Source organism: Glarea lozoyensis (assembly GCF_000409485.1).
Source record: "Glarea lozoyensis ATCC 20868 chromosome Unknown GLAREA11, whole genome shotgun sequence".
Classification (NCBI taxonomy): Eukaryota; Fungi; Ascomycota; class Leotiomycetes; order Helotiales; family Helotiaceae; genus Glarea; species Glarea lozoyensis.
The window spans coordinates 1127583-1147383 of record NW_007360985.1 but is presented as its reverse complement, the minus strand read 5'-3'; the positions used below and the strand labels follow the sequence as shown (position 1 = coordinate 1147383).

At 44.2% G+C, this 19801-nt stretch overlaps 8 protein-coding genes across 8 annotated transcripts; 3 read left to right on the top strand and 5 right to left on the bottom strand.

Moving 5' to 3' along the window:
- Positions 1–49: 49 nt before the first annotated feature.
- On the top strand, positions 50–1426 carry GLAREA_11267 (uncharacterized protein; the record flags this gene model as incomplete). Its single annotated transcript, XM_008079455.1, has 1 exon — positions 50–1426. One exon carries the CDS (start codon positions 50–52, stop codon positions 1424–1426), a length of 1377 nt encoding a protein of 458 aa, XP_008077646.1.
- A 756-nt stretch (positions 1427–2182) lies between these two features.
- GLAREA_11266 (uncharacterized protein) lies at positions 2183–4294 on the top strand (the record flags this gene model as incomplete). Its single annotated transcript, XM_008079454.1, has 1 exon — positions 2183–4294. The coding sequence occupies one exon, from the start codon at positions 2183–2185 to the stop codon at positions 4292–4294; it is 2112 nt and encodes a 703-aa protein (XP_008077645.1).
- Positions 4295–5051: 757 nt separating this feature from the next.
- Positions 5052–6830, top strand: GLAREA_11265 (uncharacterized protein; the record flags this gene model as incomplete). Its single annotated transcript, XM_008079453.1, has 1 exon — positions 5052–6830. The coding sequence occupies one exon, from the start codon at positions 5052–5054 to the stop codon at positions 6828–6830; it is 1779 nt and encodes a 592-aa protein (XP_008077644.1).
- A 475-nt stretch (positions 6831–7305) lies between these two features.
- GLAREA_11264 (Concanavalin A-like lectins/glucanase) lies at positions 7306–8056 on the bottom strand (the record flags this gene model as incomplete). Its single annotated transcript, XM_008079452.1, has 2 exons — positions 7306–7717; positions 7782–8056. 2 exons carry the CDS (start codon positions 8054–8056, stop codon positions 7306–7308), a joined length of 687 nt encoding a protein of 228 aa, XP_008077643.1.
- Positions 8057–9932: 1876 nt separating this feature from the next.
- Positions 9933–10957, bottom strand: GLAREA_11263 (Pectin lyase-like protein; the record flags this gene model as incomplete). Its single annotated transcript, XM_008079451.1, has 2 exons — positions 9933–10429; positions 10486–10957. The coding sequence occupies 2 exons, from the start codon at positions 10955–10957 to the stop codon at positions 9933–9935; spliced, it is 969 nt and encodes a 322-aa protein (XP_008077642.1).
- Positions 10958–13683: 2726 nt separating this feature from the next.
- Positions 13684–15658, bottom strand: GLAREA_11262 (uncharacterized protein; the record flags this gene model as incomplete). The annotated part of the gene is made up of 2 exons (XM_008079450.1): positions 13684–15305; positions 15367–15658. 2 exons carry the CDS (start codon positions 15656–15658, stop codon positions 13684–13686), a joined length of 1914 nt encoding a protein of 637 aa, XP_008077641.1.
- A 389-nt stretch (positions 15659–16047) lies between these two features.
- Positions 16048–17234, bottom strand: GLAREA_11261 (uncharacterized protein; the record flags this gene model as incomplete). Its single annotated transcript, XM_008079449.1, has 5 exons — positions 16048–16185; positions 16235–16377; positions 16436–16566; positions 16616–16847; positions 16907–17234. 5 exons carry the CDS (start codon positions 17232–17234, stop codon positions 16048–16050), a joined length of 972 nt encoding a protein of 323 aa, XP_008077640.1.
- Positions 17235–17828: 594 nt separating this feature from the next.
- Positions 17829–19663, bottom strand: GLAREA_11260 (P-loop containing nucleoside triphosphate hydrolase; the record flags this gene model as incomplete). The annotated part of the gene is made up of 2 exons (XM_008079448.1): positions 17829–19457; positions 19517–19663. The coding sequence occupies 2 exons, from the start codon at positions 19661–19663 to the stop codon at positions 17829–17831; spliced, it is 1776 nt and encodes a 591-aa protein (XP_008077639.1).
- Between the last annotated feature and the right edge of the window lie 138 nt (positions 19664–19801).

Here is a 19801-nt window from a genome sequence, read left to right as displayed (position 1 = left end):
CAGTTTTTCATACACGATAGGGCGGGCCGAATAGATGACTGCTGCGGCAATGGCTGCCAAAGACGAAGCGGGGGAGACGAACAATACGGCGATTCTTCGAGTACCAAAAACCAACGATGTAGCAGAGAAAGAACCAGAAGAGATGGCCGAGAAATACGATCAGATCATCGACAAGCTTCATCATCTTTCAGTTCAGGTACAAATCCACCGGCTCACGAAAATTATCGACAATATCCACAAGAGAGATGAGGAGTGTAAACTTGAGATTAGAAAGTATGATAGAATGATTAAGGAGACTGAGAATTGCCATAAAAGCGCGAAGAAACCTTGCGGCTCTTTGAAGTTGGCGTTAGCTACAAATTCAGCAACTTTGAAGACAAAACGAGACTTGGCAGCGAGATCGAACGACCTGGTTGACGAGCTTGAGGCATGCAAAGCTTGGGTGGATCGATTTCACATACAAAACGCCCTCTACGAAGAAAAAGTCAAAGTGGGACAGTGGCGAATCGAAGTTTTCGACTTGAAGATCAAGAGTTTGGCAGTTCAAAAGTCGTTGGACAATAATGCCGTGGAGATCGAGGCCTGTCATTCGAAAATACTCCAGCTCAAGGCTACATTGCCCCAAGGCAATGATAATTCATGCCAACCCGCAATGAACGTCCTGAACACAAAGCACACCAGCCCGGATAGCATCGAACATGAAATGACTTCCATGCTTGAAACACTCCAAGATATAACACGCTCGATTCAAGCTTTGGTCGGGAATCCACAAAACCCAAGTACAGATCCTCCACAAAAGCTGCCGGTCACCCCACTGGCACAGCCGACGATGCAAATGGCAACTGGTCAGTCAGCACCTGCTTATTCCGCATATGGACACGACGAAGCTCGACAATTGAGAGAGCGCGTTGAACAAAGTAGGTATCTATTCCACATAGGGAAAGAAGTCAGAGCACGTAAACTAGTGATGGATCTCGACGACCAAGACAGAAACAATAAAGTCAAGCTCAGTGGCAACAGAAGCGCACATGAAGGAAGTGTTCTAGCTGACGCCGCATTATGCAAGTTCTACAGAAGTTCGCTCGGGAACAGCGCCAATAAGATTGATATGGAAAAGATCTACGGTGTATCCGAAGATGTGATCTGGGAAAATCGCGAAAATTTGACTTTGATAAATATTCTGGGGTGGAAAGGTGGTATGGCGGAGTGGGAAAAGAAGGGACATGTGACACCTGGTGATAGAGAGAAGTTTGATTTTGATTTCAACAAGTTCTTGGAAGAATTGAAGGATAGCAACGGGGCTATTGATCAGAAGGCTTATAACGAAAAGAGTCCAGACGAGACTGGATATCTTAGCCTCCTCGAAACGTACTACGCGGTTAAAGAAAGAATGTCGAACCCTCCGCTTAGAATTTGGGAATGGTAAGACTGTGAGGATGTCAATTTGGTAGGGTTGGATTTTTGTTGTGACAATTGGACTAAAGAATTAGTTTAGAAAGTATTATGCACGGTTGTTGTATTAAATTAAAACATTAAAAATCAAAATTCAGGGTAGTCACTAAGATCCGTGAGAATTCTTGTATATTTCGAATTTTATGTCTTTCAATTACTTATACATCTAGCTACATCGACGTAAATGCCTGCTAGATGAAATTATTATTGTTAAAACTCGACGTTTAAGCTACCAGTGGAAAGTATCAGCACAAATCTGATATAATGACCCAGCAAAAGCTTTAACCATTTTCTCCTGGCCTTGTGCAACGTACCTTTCTTCCCGGATAAACAAATATCTACCAAACGCTCGGCTAAGACTCAAATGATTCTTTAAAGTCTGCTGGATCGATACCAAACCGACTGATACACCCAAAGTTGAGATGGATGAGCTACCACAGAGTGTCAAACAATATTACGCTAAGTTTAATTTGCGCTACAGCAGAAGTTGCCAAGATATTCACCGAACTTGCACAATATCGAAATTTCAAACTTGCCGTATAACGCTTTTTTTTCCCGAACGCGAGCTATCTAAATCGCTTCTCATTTTCCTCACACTATCCAGTGTCAACGCATTACACGTCCACGATTACAGCTAGCCGGCTTGGTAGCACCATCTATTCTCACCACCCTTACGCGTTTGCAATTTGGGCCTCTCAACTTGGTTCAAAGTAAAAGAGGTGGAGCAATTATGGCTATGGTACTTCATTCGAAAGCAGGCGGAGGGGAGATCGAGGAAAACATTGAGGCTAGATACAACGAAATCGTGGATGCAATTCAACTTCTTTCCGTTCGAGCACAGATCGACAGACTTACGGCAAACCTGGCAACTCTCCAGAAAAATGGCGAAAATACCAAGCTCGAGCTCGCGGAGTTAGATCGTTCAATCGAGGAAATGGAAGCTGCCAAAGTTGCCGAATCTGATAGACAGACCGAGATCACAAGAACCAGATTTTTTCCGTCAGTTGTAGGTGACATGAGACTGCGGAAGCTCGACACACAACTCCAATATCTGCAAAACAGGCAGTCTGCGTCTCAAGGCTCTCTCGCCGACGAAGAATTAGAGATACAAACTTGCGAGGCAAGCATTCAACAACTAGAAGCAACGCTCATTAACGGCAAGAAAAGTTCGGACGTTCCCCATCCTGCAGTTACAGACAGCTCGAGCAGCAACAAGGTTATTGGTTGCAGAATCAACTTCCTGCTTGAAGAGCTTCGAGATGTAACAGCCTTTGTTGAGCAGATCGTATGCACATTTCAAGTTGCTGACGCTACAAGTGGGAAAAGCGCGACTGTTACCGCTGATTCTAGTTGTGGGATGAATTCGATGGAACGCATATCAGAAGCTGGAAGGGAACATAAAATCGTCAGCAAGACTGCAGAGCAAAATAAGATTGTTGGCTTCCTTTTGGACCACAAGGTTGGATCGACAGAACAAAAGTTAGAAGCGGCATTATCGAAGATCAAAAGTTTGGAAAATTATTGCGACGGAAATGTGTGGTTAGCTGGGGTTGGAAAGAGGGTTCGTGCACATAGAATGGCACAAGAATTTGCTAGCATACAGAGGACTAAACCAGATTCCCACATTTTCGACGCGGGAAATTCTATGGCACGCTATGCTCATGCTGTCGCGGATGCAGCAGTGTGGGAAACTTGCCGAGTACTTTTAGGTAAGAGCTGGACAATCACGAAATTTCGCGACCTGTATTCTGTGAACGCCGATGAAGTATGGGAGAACCGCGAGTTCGGCGAGTTTATCAACATAATTAATTGGAAAGCGAATATGACTTCATGGACTTATCAAGGTTTGACAAATGAAGACATGTTTAGTGCTTTTGATCTCTTGCACAAGAAAGTGATGCCAACTATGAGGAATAAGGAAGGGGATCTTGATAAGGCAGGCTTTAAAAAGGACGTAAATTATGAAAGTTTAAAAGACATTTACAACAAAGGGAACCAAACCCGAAATCAGGTCTCAAATTTGAGGAAACTTGACAATGAGATTCAGGACCTTCGAGAAAGAATTAGTGCACTGGAAGTCCTGTGCGGTGAATACAGGAATAATCCAGGTCGGAATGCATCAATGGTATCCGACGAACCAATATCCGTCGAACCAAGGATCTACTCGGTTAGTGAGCTTGTGTGTGATATGAAGGATTCAGTTTGGGGATTGGAGCAGAAGTTTGAAGCTAAAGAATCTGTTCTAAAGCAGACGATTGAAGGTTTACAAGCCCAAGTAGCTGAGAATTCCGTCACTATTGGGCACTTGAGAAATGAAGTACATCAGATGCTCCCTGTTTGCAAATTAGCGATGGAAGTACGACTGAGAAGAATGGCGATTGACAACGCCTACAGAAAAACGAGACCGAAAGACGTAGACCTCGTCGAGGCTGGAAACAAAGCGGCGCATGGGGCAAACGCGATCGTAGCTGCTGCCACCTGTCTTACTTTGCGAGGTAGAAAAGAACGAAAAGACAACATCAGTACTTTTTCTGAGATGTACGGTACATCACCAGACTATATTTGGACGCTCCGACGGCATTCACCTTATATCGACATGGTCAACTGGCAAGCCGATATGTCCAGTTGGAAGCTAATTAGCTATATTCGGCTCACTCGAGCTACTACTCAAGCTTTTGATATTGCCCATGGCAAGTTTTCCAACAAGCTTAAGGATTCAAAAGGGGCTCTGATTACTCCTTTTTCCCCAAAACAAGTCATGGAGACAGTGGAATATCTGAATTTGAAAGTGGCATACGACGCTGCTTATGCTGAAATCAAAGCTTCTAGCTCACGAAACTAGACCATTGCTCACATGAATTAATGGTTCTGAGAGACGCCAAGAGAGCTGGTGAATTGGTTGAGATAGGAATTTTGCGTTGAACGATTGTTAGCACCATGCTACTTTGGGATATTTAAAGATACTACATCATGATAGTCACAAGTGTATCGTCAGTTGAGTTGCCAGTCGCGCTGTCAAATAAGCTATTAATTGTTTGCTTAACTATGAAGCAGACTTATACTTGAGTAGATTCAGTTTAATAAATATAAATGAAGTTCGCTCAAACTTTCTGATCATCATTCACTTTTATTTTTACTTCTACACTTGGTATTGTCCAAAATTTCTCAAACTCGCATTGTGGTGTAAAATGTAGCCTTTTTGATGCATAAAGCTGAGCTGCTGTTATTATCAGTAAGGTATACTGCTCAGATAATTTCGGAAAGTACAATAGTTGTGCACTTAGCCTAGGAAGTTTTCAACATACAAGCGCATTCTGCTCTGTGGAGATATCGAGTTAGCCTCCGAAATTCCTGTTGGTTTTACAAACATGACCTCAATCACACAACACAGCTCTTTCTCAACAACCAGGTATCTTCAAACAATTTATGCCATTTGAAAAATTCAGTATCGACACTCAGAACTCATATGCCGAAAAAACATATAAGCTGCTTCATATATGTGCAAGTGAGCGTTTTGGTCAAAGCAGACCAGCGTCAATTCACCACACTCGACAAGGGATCTCATAAGTTACAGTAGCACCACCCAGCCGGCAGTTGAAATGGAAGCTCAGATTATTCCTACCCAACACTCACTCGTCGATGAGCAGGGCATTACTCGCTCCGTTCTTCCTAGTCAATCAAACACCTTAGATGATCCCAAGCGAGCGATAACTCCAGCCGAAATCATGGTGGAAAAGGAGATACAACCGGTATCACCTGGAAGTTATGACCAAAGTATTCTGACTTTGAGGGCACGATATCAATCGTGTCTGAGCAACATTCAGGAGGAGATTCAAATGCAGCTTCTGGAACAAGATATAGCTTCCGGAAACCTTGAACTCCACCGATGTGCATCGGCGATCAATACGGCGACAGAAGAAATTCAAAGTTTTCAGAAAGCACGAAAAGCGTTGGCAAGATTGATCAGTTCAAATAAGCCAAAAATAAACACTCAAGAAGAGAGAATCCAACGGAATCTGGAGTCTTGGACTGTTTCCTACGATCCAGTCCATGCCATAAACCATTGCAATGAGGCAATTGAGCTTATCAAGAGCAAAGAGGCATTTTTTCATGATATGATAGAATCTTCCCGACTTCTCCTTGAGATCAGGGACAGGAAAGCCAAAATCAAAGCGGAACAAGAAAAAATGGATGTGGTGAAAGCTGAAATGGCTAATACCCAAAACTCAATTCTGCTGGACACCAAATCAAAAGTGTTACCAATAGAGGTCGTATCCGCTGACGGCATGAGAAATCTGATCGAGTGCGCAATCAGCGTGCTTCTCCACAAAGTTGTGGCGATGATGAGTTTGGCAGATGACCTGCCTCAAGCAGAACCGCCGACATCTTGCACGGAGAGCAATGCACAAAGAGGTTCAAGGTCGCTCGACAGTCTGAGATATGACTTTTTCAAAAAGCACATGGAGCATAGTTACTTTGAAGCGCAAAGGGTCTCGGCAGAACACGAGACCAAGGTTTTATCACTCAAACGCCAGCTTAAAGATTCTCGCCAAGAGATGCATGACAAACTTGCAGAGCAAGGAGCTGAATTTGAAAGAATAGAAATAAAATACAAAGAACTTCTCGGCGATGCTAAGATGCTTCTGCAGAACCGAGACCATCTTCTCACTCGTTCGCAGGAGGAATTTGCGATCTTAAAAAACCGCGTTGATGAATTAAAACCACTCTTTCACATCGGGTACAAGGTAAGAGCAGCAAGAATTGAGAGACAACGCGCGGAAAATAATCAGGTTGGCCCGGAGCTGAAGATCATCGAGGCAGGCAGCAAAGCCTGCTACGCCGCCGATGTAATCGCAGACTCTCTCATATTTGTGAATCGGTCGAACGTTCCATGCGAACAAATCGACGAAGAATTTTCAAGTCTGTATTGTGGATTTACGCCTCATTACATCCGAAAAATGGACCACAAAAGTCAAAGCATGTTGATAGATGTCACGAACTGGTGGTCTGACATCAACGTCTGGTACCACCCTGGCACCAAATCATATAACGACTTCAATCAGACGAGAATTTCGTTCGCCAATGGACTCAGCTGTTACTACGCCGCGCTTCAAAATGACAAGTCGATAAGAGAAGACACGAAGTTACTCGCCGCGTACAGATTGTTGAAAAGAAAACATGAACATGCGAGTACGATGTCGAAAAGAACTCAAGCAGAGATTGGAAACGTTGTGAAAATTGGTAAAAAGCAAGACCAAAAAGACTGGAAAAGCCTGCATGAAGGCGACAGAAAACTGTTAGAAACAGCGTTCTATAACGGTGAAGATGATGAAGTAGAAGAGATTGGCGATGACAACTTGGATCTCTTTAAGCTTTGAGTGGTTTCGTGGATGACGCGGTCATGAGACGAGTTTAATGTTTCGATGGATTTGAATTTATGTCTAAGGGATCTATGGAGAGAATATTGAAATATCTGTTGGGAATGTTTCAAAATATAGATGCTGTCATGAGGGTTCTTGACAGGCTAAAGATTTATGGGTGTTTGTATACACTTGTCATATATTGCCAATTAAAATTAATTAGGCTTAATTGAAAAGCGTAGAATGTTTGGGAACGTTGATCTCATGACACTATTTTGCACAGCTCAATTATACGTCAGTTTGATCGTTTCAGCAGTTAACTTTGCAACACAACTGTTATATTTTACTTGATGTCATTATCTGCTTAGTTTTGAAGCAATGATCACTCAAATTTTCACTCAACATCGATAACCTGATCCTAGAACTTTTCCTGCCCCCACCATATTTTCTCCAACTTGCCCATCTTTTGTCAGATAGATCAGCCCGCCGGCTTTTACGAGCTGCTTATGACATTGTTCGATTTTCCACCAGCGCTTCCCCACCCTTCTGTAGCGAGGACCTGGTAATTCATGGCCCCCAACTTCATTCCTTGCTTAGCCCAAGCAGCGAAATGATTGGCGGTAGTGATGGTTCCGCCGGTAGTTCTCTTCTGTTGTCGCACAGAAATGTACTGCCAGAACGTGGTTGTGCCAGAGATGGAGGGCTGATTGACTTGTTGATGCTTCCAAATATCATATGTAGATCCATCGCTTTCGAGTGTACCGATTTTAGTACCTTGTGCGGCGCCGTTACTGTTGCTATATTCCTGAATGTAGTATTCAACGAGCGGATTGGTTGACCAGCCATACACGGATAGAAGTACTGTTCCAGAAGAAGCAGTGGTGGTGCCGCTGAACGTGATGTTTCTAATCATAAATAGTCAGCGATGTGATGATGCAGGGTTGCTGGCTGTAAGAGCTGATTATCTACCTTGAAGTTCCAGTTTTCCATCCTCTTCCGACAACAAAGTCTTGAGCCCCAGAGAAGGTCACAGAGTAGCCATTGTTTGTTGACTGAAAGTTGACATTACCGCCAGTCTTGTAGTTCTGAGTGTAATCTTGACGACGAGCAAGGTTGGCCCCACCGATTTCGAAATCTGGAAGACTTTCAGCGGCGGAGTCGCGCTCGACTTTGTCAATTGCAGGAGCGGCGAATATCCCTAAGACTGTTGACGAAGCAATAAGCAGATGTGTGAATGAAACCATGGTGGCGGCTTGATTTTGAAGGATTGAATTAAACTATACAAGCTTTGCCAAGTTCTTATCGAACACTAGGTGCCAAGAAGGACCTCTTTATATGCATGTTTGGCCTGCTGCACTGGGTAAATGAACTTGAGTAACATTGTAGATTAATATAAAAAACGTGGATTTCTGCAATGATGCTAAAGCCGGAAAGAAACAAGCTTTCGCGTGACCCCAGATTCCAGGATCTTAAGTGCCGGAATCTGGGGTAAAAGGTACGAGGTCTTGGCTAAATGAGAAATAGGGAAGGAACGTTTCATTCTCACCACCCAGCAGGCTATATTGATCAAGATCGCATCATAGTTTTCAGTAATTAATTCACTGGATTATATCGTTATGCGTTCCAATCCTTATTCACCTTTCCTCTGAAGCAATTTGAAATTCAAAACAAAAATCGCTTAAATCTGACAGCCACACAATCATTTCAAATCACTCTTTGTTTTTAACAAAGTCAGGAAAAACACTTTTCAATCTACTCCTATGCCATAACTAGATCTAGTCATTGTTACATCTTCAAACCAAAAGATAGTCACCTATCCTGGTGAAGTAAAATAAAATACCCCAAGTTTACAATTACATAGATAACTTTAGACCTCTTATAAAGTCTTCTTCAAAGATTTCAAAAAAGATGTGGATTTTAATCACATAACTTGTGGCCACTGCATAAGTACGCTGGACTGGCGACATGCACATTTTGAACCTGTCGAATTCAACGCCTGGCATTGTGGCTGCTGTGATCTGATGACTTGACTCCCTTCTCCAATTCCCAAATTCTGAAGTGAGACGTGCATTCTTTTATCCACCAATTGTGGACGCAATGAATTTATCCATTCCATTAGTCAGAACATGATCGGCTGACCAATGATGAGAGCATTGGGCAATTCGTTTAACTCGACCAATCGTAAACATTGTGCGTCCTCTGCAAACGCTACCATGTGACTTAATGATTAAAGTTGTTGTTGGAAGCTTGCGGAGAGGCTACCATTAACTCACGCGGTAAAAGATACGATAAAACTTAACAATAATAATTCGTTTCAAAGGTAGGCGTCTTCTGTGGAAATCCCACGTCTTAGAAAGTGACGCAAAATTCACACTGGAAGAAATTCAAACCCACAGATTTTTCTTTGTTACCCAATTATTGCATCTAGACATTAGGATTGAAGTCAGAAAAGAGGGGGATGCATCTAGAAACAGCGTTGGAATTCAACGGGAAGTTAAAACCCGATAGACTCACAATGTTAGCATATTTTTTTGTTCATGGAACTTACCCACATTAAATTCCACATGCACCTGATGTGATAACCGAGGACAAATAACTTCCAGTTTGGAAAACAGGCTGTGTAAGGAGGTAGAACCCGAAATCTCATGACAGTATTGAGAGGCTGAGGAAGGTTGCAGCAAAGCGCTGTGGCTTGGAATTTCAAACTGAGGCGACTTAGATCCACGGCTTCTCACTTACGAGTAGAACTATTTCGGGGCAGTCGGAACGAATGGCCCCGCACAGCAAGATCTTGCCTAGAGCTCCAGCTCCTGTTTTCATATCTGGTATGTTGTTCGCTTCCTGCCTGACATTCTCGCGTAAGCTCCTCACCATTTTTCCGTCGTGATTATGTCGTGGATTTATCAGCCAGTTTTCCTCGCCCGAGAGAAAACATCTTTTCTTGAAGACTAGGTTACTTTAATGTGTTGACAATATATAAATTTGTGCTGTCTGCGATATGTGCAAGTAGAAGAATAGAAAAGTATATACATGAACCAGCCATGGGTTTCTTTCAACCCCTCTCGAAAAAAAATGTTTTCCCTTTTTTTTTAACCTCAGCTCGGCGTAGATGTCCTCCATTTATGGAGAAACCTTTCCGACACCAGCGCCGCTGGCAACCGAAACAGCAACAGTGCTGGCCTTCTCGGCAGTGTATGCGTATGGGATCTTGAGTGTACAGGTTTGGGTGATACGTTTGGTGGATGTGCCAGTGAGGATGTTGTTGACGTCACAGATAGAACCTGGAAGCTTGGAATCGAGGTCGGTGACCATTGCGAGGTTGGTGTTGTCGAAGACGTTGGCCTCAACGTACACTTGAGCACCCATGCGGGAGTTGACACCAGAAGTATCAGTGCCAAGGTAGTGGGAGTTGTAGACATGGACGGTTCCAAATCGAACAGATGGGAGACGGGAGTTGACTTGAGACCACTGGTTGTGGTGGTAGGTGACGTGAAGTTTGCCGGTATCCTGTGCGGCGTTGTTGTCGGAGTGACCGACTAGGGAGCCCTTCCAGTGTCCGCCAAACTTGTTCCATGAGATGGTAACATCATCAGCGGCGTGGGAAACATCTAGAAGTCCTGATAAAGGAGTCAGTATATGCGGAACTATGATAGTCATGAGAATCTGTACTAACCATCGTAGTCATCCTTGCCACCGGTAAGACCATGAGAGATGAAGTCATTGTGATCAATCCAGATTTTTGTTGACTCGTCAATGGCCAGAACATCACCCTTTGGAGGGGCAGGGCCCAGAGACAAGTTCTGGAAGATGACATTGGTGTTCTTGCGAACGCGGAAACCGGCGTCTTTGATACCAGATTTAGCACCCTTTCCAAAGATGGAAACATTGCTGCCGACATCAACAATGCCGCAGCCGGTGAGTAGGCCATCAATGTAAACGATTCTCTTAGCTACAGACTTCTTGTCAACAGCAGTGATAAGAGCGGCACAAGTAGTGACAGTGGTTGTTATTCCTCCAGCACCTCCAGTTGTTGCTGCTCCGTATCCGATGGGAGCTCCTGCAACACGTGCCTCGATTGAAGAAGAAGGAGCAGCAGAAGCTGAGGAGATGAGTCCCAGAGCAGCGACGAGAATTTGGGATTTCATTTTGAGATTGGTGAGCTTAATTGTTCAAGTGTTGATGTAGAGGTGAGGATAATTGTGTGAAACTCAAAGACTAGCTTGAGACGATGGTGAAAATTTGTATAAGAATTGAATGAGAGAATGAATGTGCGAATGCTGGTGAAAGAAAGTTACTAACATGGCGGAAAAGACTCTTCTTAAATATCTTGACAGGTACTATTCGATATCTCCGGAGAATATTGAGCATCTCAACTCCTTCATGATCCCCTCATCTCAGATACGTGATGGTTTGGTCCACCTGACATGACTGTCGTGAGAATGGGAAATTAATTGGCCGTGCTCAAAATACGAGGATACTAAATTCCGAACGGGTGCTAAGGCTCGGCATTGTACTTGTCAGTTGTTAAGACTGAGATTCTTCCGTTTTCAGATGGTTTGTAGATCAAAACGTTCTTGGCTACGAGTACCAGGGTCTTTGCGTGGCCAAGACGGAGCCACTTTTTTGCGTCCAATTGTTTCAAAGGATTCACATTGATTGTTCCAAGGCGCTAGACCAATACCCCTTTACATAAGCGAGGATAACCATTTCGAACAAATGAAATTAGTTTAAAGTTCTGAGACCTCTTTAATTGGACCTTTTATGGCTTTCAGTAGCTGCGTGGAGACAACCAACTTGGCAAGCTTATTTGGATGATGGATTCATGGAAACTCACACTGCTTTTATTGGGCTTCTCGCTAACTATCGTCAAACACAAAAACGAGACCGTTGAAATAGTAGTGTATTTTCAAAGCGAAGAAGTATTACGAGCCACAGAGAAATCAATCTTTTGACTTACTTACCATATTCACCGCGGATTATATGGATACAAACATCAGTGTGAGTAGCTCTTAAAGAATTCTCCAAATTGTGGTAATACCCCTAGTCGAGCGCGAAGCCTGAAAGCCATCGGAACATCTGTTTATTGAATTGCTCACAGAATCATGCAGATATGATCATATGGTCACCATTTTCCCTAAACTGCATTTTTGTGAGGGGTACATGATGTACATAAGCCTTGGGGGCAGTGTTTTTGTTGGGTGAGAAGCACCCCAGAACATGACTTGCAGAGAGACGAGTTTCTCCGCCAGATTTCCCCAGATTTCCCCAGACTTCTCAAATTTTCCAGTCCGGCTAAAATGAAAGCTACATGTTCGATCTGATCATCAAAACCTGGGCTTCCTCGTCCTCATACGGCATGAGAGGATCTCGGGCCAGGAGGTCCTCGGCCCGCTTGAAGTGCTTATGCTCACAAAATCCTCGTAGCTTGTCTATATTCACTTCGATTCCTTGTTCTTCTTTCTACTATGAGAACCTAATTTCTCATCAAGTCATTATTAAACAATACGAGAAATTGTGTTACAGGTAACAATTCGGTGATGATCTTCGCCTCCGGTGCTATGCGAATATTGACAATCCAGACATAATCAGTTCAATCAATTGAAGGAAGCATGAGATATGTGATATGGATGTTCAGTTATTGGCAGACACGGATCAATGCCACCTTGCTAACATATCACGAGTTTGTCGAATTCTTGACCGCTAAGTCCGCTCAATATCTTTTTAGTGACAGTAGAATTGTTGGGCTGTTGAAGATCTTTCTCTATCTAATTTGAATGAACTTTATTTCGCAGTTAATGGCCACTTACAGGCATAGAGTACTAGAGACTAACTAGAAACATAGAAATGTCAGCGTCGATACTAGCAGAACAAAAAGGTATACGTATGCCGAAATTTCTAAACCGAATCTCAATACCAAACATCATACAAGAAGTCAGATTTCTATAAAGACATACCTCCTTGAAAACTTCGCTCTTTATAATCAATATGGTTTTGATTCATTTCTCACTCTGACCCTTTTCGCAAGTAACACGTTGGCATTGCCGAACAAGCGTCCTACAAAAGAAATCATCAATTGGATAACTGAGCAGAAGTTGCAATAGCGGCACCTCCGGTAGATTCAGGGGGGTTTTGTGACTGTAGTTGGTAGTGATTATTTTAGTTCTAGTTCTACACCTCTTGGCTCCGCTGTTATTCTTAATTAAACCTTAACATCTGAAAAATGCGCATGGTAAAGAAAGAACATCACTGTATACTAAGATTAAGTATAGCTTTGGTCGCTCCCAAATCAACAGTCGACAGGAGCATTAATTCGCCGGGATCTGCTGTTTCCTTATGGTTTGGTATCGACGGTTACGAGCCAGCGGAGGAACCCCTGATCCAAGCTGGAGTTGATGCTGCGTACGCTTCTGACGGAAGTATTATTTATACTGCCCGGACTCAGGTGGGTTTATCTACCTAGATTTTGCCTTTCCAATTATATATGATTGATCAGCCTACCGCTAGCAATACAGATCATAGGCAGTGTCAATGAATGCGAGCCACTCGCTTAGAGGGACTGCGTATATGAGAGCCAAGCCTCCTCATCCGTCATATGCTCACTGTTCGTATTCTGCCAACGATCGTAAACCTCTTCAACTACCCCATTGAAGTGTAAAGTGTACCCATACAAATAATGGAAATTCAATCGATGCAGTACAGCCTATGATAACTCGTAGCATACTCGGCACTATTCTGATTTGGAGTCTACCATGGTCCAAACGAAGAACGTCGTAACCCTAATTACTTCCCAGGAAAGCGATGTTGTCTAATCCAATTCAAAAGAAAAAAAAACAAGAGCATGAAAAGTACACCCCAGCTTTCAATTCCCTATTTAGACAATAGTAATAGTGGTCTCCTTCGATTCACGATAGAATTCCTCAGCATCTCCTAACTTATCATGTACCAATTTCCCAATTCTCTCGAATGCATTAGCAACTCTGTCAGAAGGAACGAGAACCAACGACGCAACCTTTTTCGCCTTCCCGTCGGGATTGGTTGTGAAGGTGATGCATCTGAGGAAAAACACCCGCTTCCGAGGCAAAGACTTATCCTGTCGTTTTAACAGCTTCGTGTCGCTCGTATCGCTAGCGAATTCGTCGGGATATCGAAAAGCTGCAACACTGTGGTTATCCCGCGTGCTTGTGGCGCTGGTATAAAAAGCAGCGATTTCTGTCGACTCTAGTAATGGCCCGGTAATCTTAAGGTAGCCACTTTGGACGTTACCCTTTGGGTTTCGTCCAGCTGGTTTACAACCCACTTCCAGTACTCTCACATGAACTCTGTGCGGATATTTGGCTTCATCAGCATACTGTGTACGACTTGAGAAGCACATCATCTTAGACGAGTCAAGTGATGCCCATGACCATGACGGCGCTCGATAGCCTTTTGCTGAAACCCTAGGCTCTAATACCTCCCATAGAAGATCTTCTGGAAGAAACTTTTCCCACAATCCTGCAAGATACTCACCAGTCAGGTCGCTTTGGACGTCTTGCGCAATAGCCGACAATGCTGGCAGACGATCACTCTCATAAGTCAACTGCCTTTCCGAGAATAATTCGAGAATTCGAGACCAAGCCTCTCGAAGCGTCTTACTGTCTGCCGTTTTTGAATCATCGTAGTAACTCTTGAAATTCCTAGTTCCATGTGCGGTTGTGTTTTGCAAATCAAACCCTCCACATTCGCACTTGGTGTCACTTTTGCACTCCCATCTCAACTCTTCCCGCGTATACTGAACAACACGCGTGGCTAGCAATCGCTCTTGAAATGCCCAAGCTCGGCTATGTAATGGGAAGGCCTCAACTTCTCTAGTAGCAAAAGGATCGAGGATATTGTGTTGTCCTTCGAACTTACGACGAACATAAACACCTGATGGATATTTCCCATCTGGGTCATCAAGGCGTTCCGAAAGATTTCCACTCTGGACTCTTCTCTCTGAGAAGCATCCACCTCTACCATTAGCGGACAGTGTGGCACAAACAGTTAGATACGAATCTCGATATATCGGGCCCATCCTCGACGATTCAACTTGCCAGTCTTCCGAGTCATCCTGGATTATGCACAGAGAGTCGATCCATAAGTATCTGACGCCAAGTTTTCTCGTTATGGTGATAGCATCCTGGAAAGTCTTCGAAAGATCAGCCCACTCAATTCCTTCTTGTCTGATCCCGAGGGTGCCTTTCGTTGTTGTTATGATTTGAAAGCTACCCCAGCAATGACTCAGTGCAATGTAGGGAGCGTACTCTTTGCGAGTGATATAAAGCTTTGGAATGTCGCCGGCTTTGCCGACATCTATTACTCTTGTTGGAAGACGTGATTCTTCCGTACTAGCACAGGAAGGATGTCTTAGTATGCACTCTTGAACCCAGTTCTCAATCAGCTTGTAGCATGCTTCAGAGTCGGAATGTGAGTAGACAGCTTTTCCAGGATTCAGCACTGAATATTTTCTCTCTGCGCCTATATCTCATCTTATTAAGCTCGCCCATGATGACCGCGATTCCTTGATAGTGAAGCTTACCATCAGCTGCATAAAATTCTAAAACTTCTGCTGTCCCACGCGGATCTTCCCAAGCAAAAAATGGCTCGTCAACATCGATTGGAGGGTAGCATTGTATAGCGTTGGGGAAATCGCGGCTATCAACATAACTGTACCATTTAAAGCCATTATATATGATTGCACAAAGATCACATCCAGCCAGTGCTGCAGCGCGAAGTGTGAGGGTTTCTATGTATTCGGGAAGCCTAGGGCTCGTGGTCGCTCTTGCTAAGTCTCTGAAATGTTGGAGTGTCTGACAGCGTTCACACAGCATTGTGTAAGAGATTCTTCCGATAAATTTGATGAGTGATTGGAGATGAAAACGTGCCAGATCTGGTGCCACGTCAACCGCTAGGGTGGTTACAAAAAGGCGTCCGCCCCGCATTTCGTCTCAGGCGACCAATCAGTCAATAACATAGGGTGACCTTCAATGATAGTAGTATTTGAATGAATAGTTTACCCTACAAGTAAAGAGCAACCAAGTTTTCATCAGAAAAAAAGCGCTCGGCATAGAAGTAAGAAATGTGCTTGTTGCATGGCCCAGCAAAATGCAATGACATATTTGAGAACATGCCAGGGTATCATCTTGCATTTCCATATCCGGACTCCCAATTCTCATCCCATATTTTTGGCAAAAGACTGAACACACCCCAGCAATCGACATCAATCATCAATTAAATCCACAACTTCAATCTCTCGTTGAGATGCTTTTGCCCTCTTGTTCAGACCACCCTGGTTCTCTTCTTCACCGCGCTCGTGTTTGACTCGTAATGCGGGAAGAGCGGCACGATCATTCGAAGTCTACGAGGTTAGTCAACAACAACCCCAGTTGAAAGAATTCACACTGTACCTTCAATCGTCGAATATGTTCCTCGACATCCTTTCGTTCGTCCGCACTCAGACCTTGAAGATCGACTGGCTTGATGTCTGGAACCTCGCTTACGTCTTCCGGTTCAGGCGTACGTGGTATCACGAGAAGTTGCTGTAACGACTCTGTGCACGACCACTTAGCGAAAGGTTGTCTGCATCGAAGTAGTATAGTAAAGCCTACCTTTAGATCTGTACTTGAACTTGAAAACCCCTAGCGGGAATTTTGGATCATCCAAATATGTTGTCTTGTATGTTGCATGTTTTTGCTTGGCGCCTTTCGATTTCGACTCAGGGACAGGTTTAGAAGCAAAGCTAGTTCTGCATTTAGAGACACGTAAATTGAGTTATTGTGACAACTTACGTGACACCGTGCGATTTAACTTCTCCTTTCATTGCTTTTTCGTGAACAACAGAAGGGATTAAAGAATCGTTACCAGAAGAACCATTGCGCACCAGATCTTTCTTGCCAGCTGGGTTGGGAGCTGGCTTCGAAATAGCCCGAGAAACCCGGTCAATTAAGACTTTGTTTTCTTCAATCTTTGAAAGACTCTGCACGTCGTCGGCGAAATTTGAGGCGGAAGACTCGTCCGATACTACGATGACAGGGCCAACAGGATGTCATCGGGCACGAGGATAATTTCGATCGGCTTACCTGTATTGATCTTAGAGAAGACAAAAGTCTTGACAAACCCGTCTTCTGTAAAGCCTCCGCAAGTCGTGATTTTCCTTTGTGGGAGGAGGGTTGAAGATGCGACATAAGCTCCATCCAAGTATATACGACACTTCAGTGCAGGACTGTCCCACTTGTACAATTCCAGCACGGACATGTTGATTTCAAATTCCTTGTCGGTCAAACACTCAACGTACTGAATACATTTTTTCTCTGAGCTGGACTCCTCGTCGACTTCTGGTCGATATTCTTTTAACGGTTGGCCATCCACACGTATCTGGACTTGGAGCCCGATGTCAAGAACTGCCATGTTGTGTTTAGGAACAGTGATCCTAAGAATGAAGTCAGAACACGTAGAAAATTGAAAGAACGCGTATAAACGCGTATCTGAGCGCAGGTCTATCGCGCTCGAGATGGCTTTTGACTTACTTGTGATGTTTGCTGGTGTTTGCTCTCAGTCTTGCAACGATATGACTCTAGACCACGATCAAAGTGTGACAAGACTGCAGGTATTCAACAAAGCCTGGCCTCAGATGTTTAATACCTACAGATTGAACAATGTGTCTCCGCTACGAAGGTGTTTTGGTGGGAACCTAGAAGGTTCAATCGTGCTTGCCATGGCTCGCATCACCCGTGCTTTCGGATATACCTTAAATGGTTATCTCCTATTTGCTCAGCCAAACAGATATATTTTGTGCTTTGCGTGTAGAGATACAATGGCGAAGCATGACATTAACTGTTTCTTCAAAAGGGGTTTAAACACGAATATCTGGCTGCAACATATCTCGCGAACACAGTTGTCTCGTCAGTCTGAAGCAGTCTCGAAGCAGTCCACAACATCCCCTTCAGATTATCATCCATTACATTAGCGAAACCCATCATGTTACTCCAATCCTCGTGCCACCTAGTTGTTGTTTGAATCAATTTGAATAGTGCAGCCATGACCTTCCATCCAGTCAAATGCTGCCCGAATAGTTGGGTCTTCTTTGGGAAATGTTTTTTGATGGTCAGATCCTTCACTATCTGCTCTGCTCTTGCACTCTTCACAATACAAGATCTTTGCGCGACTGCCGGTTTCAACCACCTGTCGCTTTCCACATTTGGAAGGAGAAGTATCTGCCACAATGACGAGACCCTTTGAGTGCGATGTAATCGCCGTATAGATTTCCTTCCGGTCCGGCATAAAATCATGATGATGGTTTATCCCAGCACCAACAGCAGTGTCCCACAGAACAAATTTGGAATCCCAGCCACGCATAGCTTTAATAGTTGAAACCCCAATTCCAGTCAGTTCTGAATTCCGCTCGTCTTCTAGTGCAATCTGCCAGTCATTGCATTGGCCTGCCGTGTGAGATAGAACGATGATGTCTTTAGCGGTGATGCTGTCGTTCTGCTTCAGAAGATAAAGCAAGAATTGTAGGCCGAATTTTACGAACTCGCGAGTCCGTTTCTCGGATTGATCACGCCCGTAGTAGGTATTGCAGTTCCTCAGATCCAGCAACAAAGGGTAAGCTTTTCCAGCTGGGGGTGGCGTTAATGTTGTGCCACGGAGATCCGCATAGCTACTTGCGCATGTATTGAATGCTCCAGCCAGTGAAGAGAGCCTTGCATCTCTGGGATAAACTAGCGTAATTGAGTGAAATAAACTATTTGCGACATCGAATAGCCCTGGGTCGGCTTGAATTTGTTGGGTGAGTGTCCATTCCAGCCCGTCCTGCAGTTTCGCGAACCGACTATCTTCTTCAATTATGCTGTTGCAGCTGGCGAATACAATAGGCTTTGAAGTGTAATCGATGAAGTCGTGGATGCTGTCAACTTCGGATGCATTTTGAAGAAAGATATGACCAGCACTGGTTGAATACTCGTATAGAAAGGAATCTCTGGATGCTCCGATGCTCGTGAAAATAATCTCCGCCCGATTCACAATATCTTTGGCGACGCGCCGCACCACCTCAGTCCGTTTTTTGAGGGATTGTAAGTGGGAAAGATCTCTTATCAATCTGGCTGAATTTTGATAAGTTTTCCACAGTCGGAAGAGCTTGTCGTTTTGGGGCTCCGCTTCACCAAGGACTAACCACACTGCCGCCGCGAGCGAGTAGGATGGGGTGATTTTAGGCCGCCATTTAGATTCTTCAGCTGTCTTCAGACTTTCTGCTCCGTCAAGAGATCGGTATAGCTCACTAGCCTCCTCTGCTTGCCCACAGAATCTGATGGCTAGAATATCACCATGCTCATTTCGCTTCTCGAAGTGTGCTGCTAAAGCTTCCGCGGCGATCTGAGTGTCGGAAAATGCTAGGATCCGACAGCTTTGGCCTAAAGCCAGCATCATGAGTGATATCAGCAAGGTCGTTTTCCCTGTACCGCTCGCACCACTAATGCGAAGAACGCCCCCTGGTATGCGGTCAAGCTTGTTGCGAATCACTCGACGCTGGCGTGTTGTAGATGACTCCGCTAGCACATCAACCTCGTCCTTTTCGATCCCGTGAAGGAAATTGTAGACCCAAAACTTCCTCGAGTAATCGACCGCTGTTGTCTAGGTGGCCCTGATTAGCGTGTCACTCTCACTCGTTCTCGCTCTGGTGTGGGCTTCACCTTTGCCGTCGTTGTAGATTTTGATGGTGCAAGACTCCAGCCATGTATGTACCGTGGCAGGAACTGGGGAATGGTTGTATCGTTCGCTGTTTTTCTTGGAGAAGTTACTATGGGGTTCGCAATTGATCGTGAAGTTGCGGTTGGCATCATGAAGCTGCTCTGCAATCGCTGAGACTCTGAACACTACTTGCATTTCTTCATATATAGGATATGCATGGAAGCTGCCGATGACATGATATGACCGCCGCACGGAGTCGGTAGAATTTTCAGCAAGAATTCATCGTC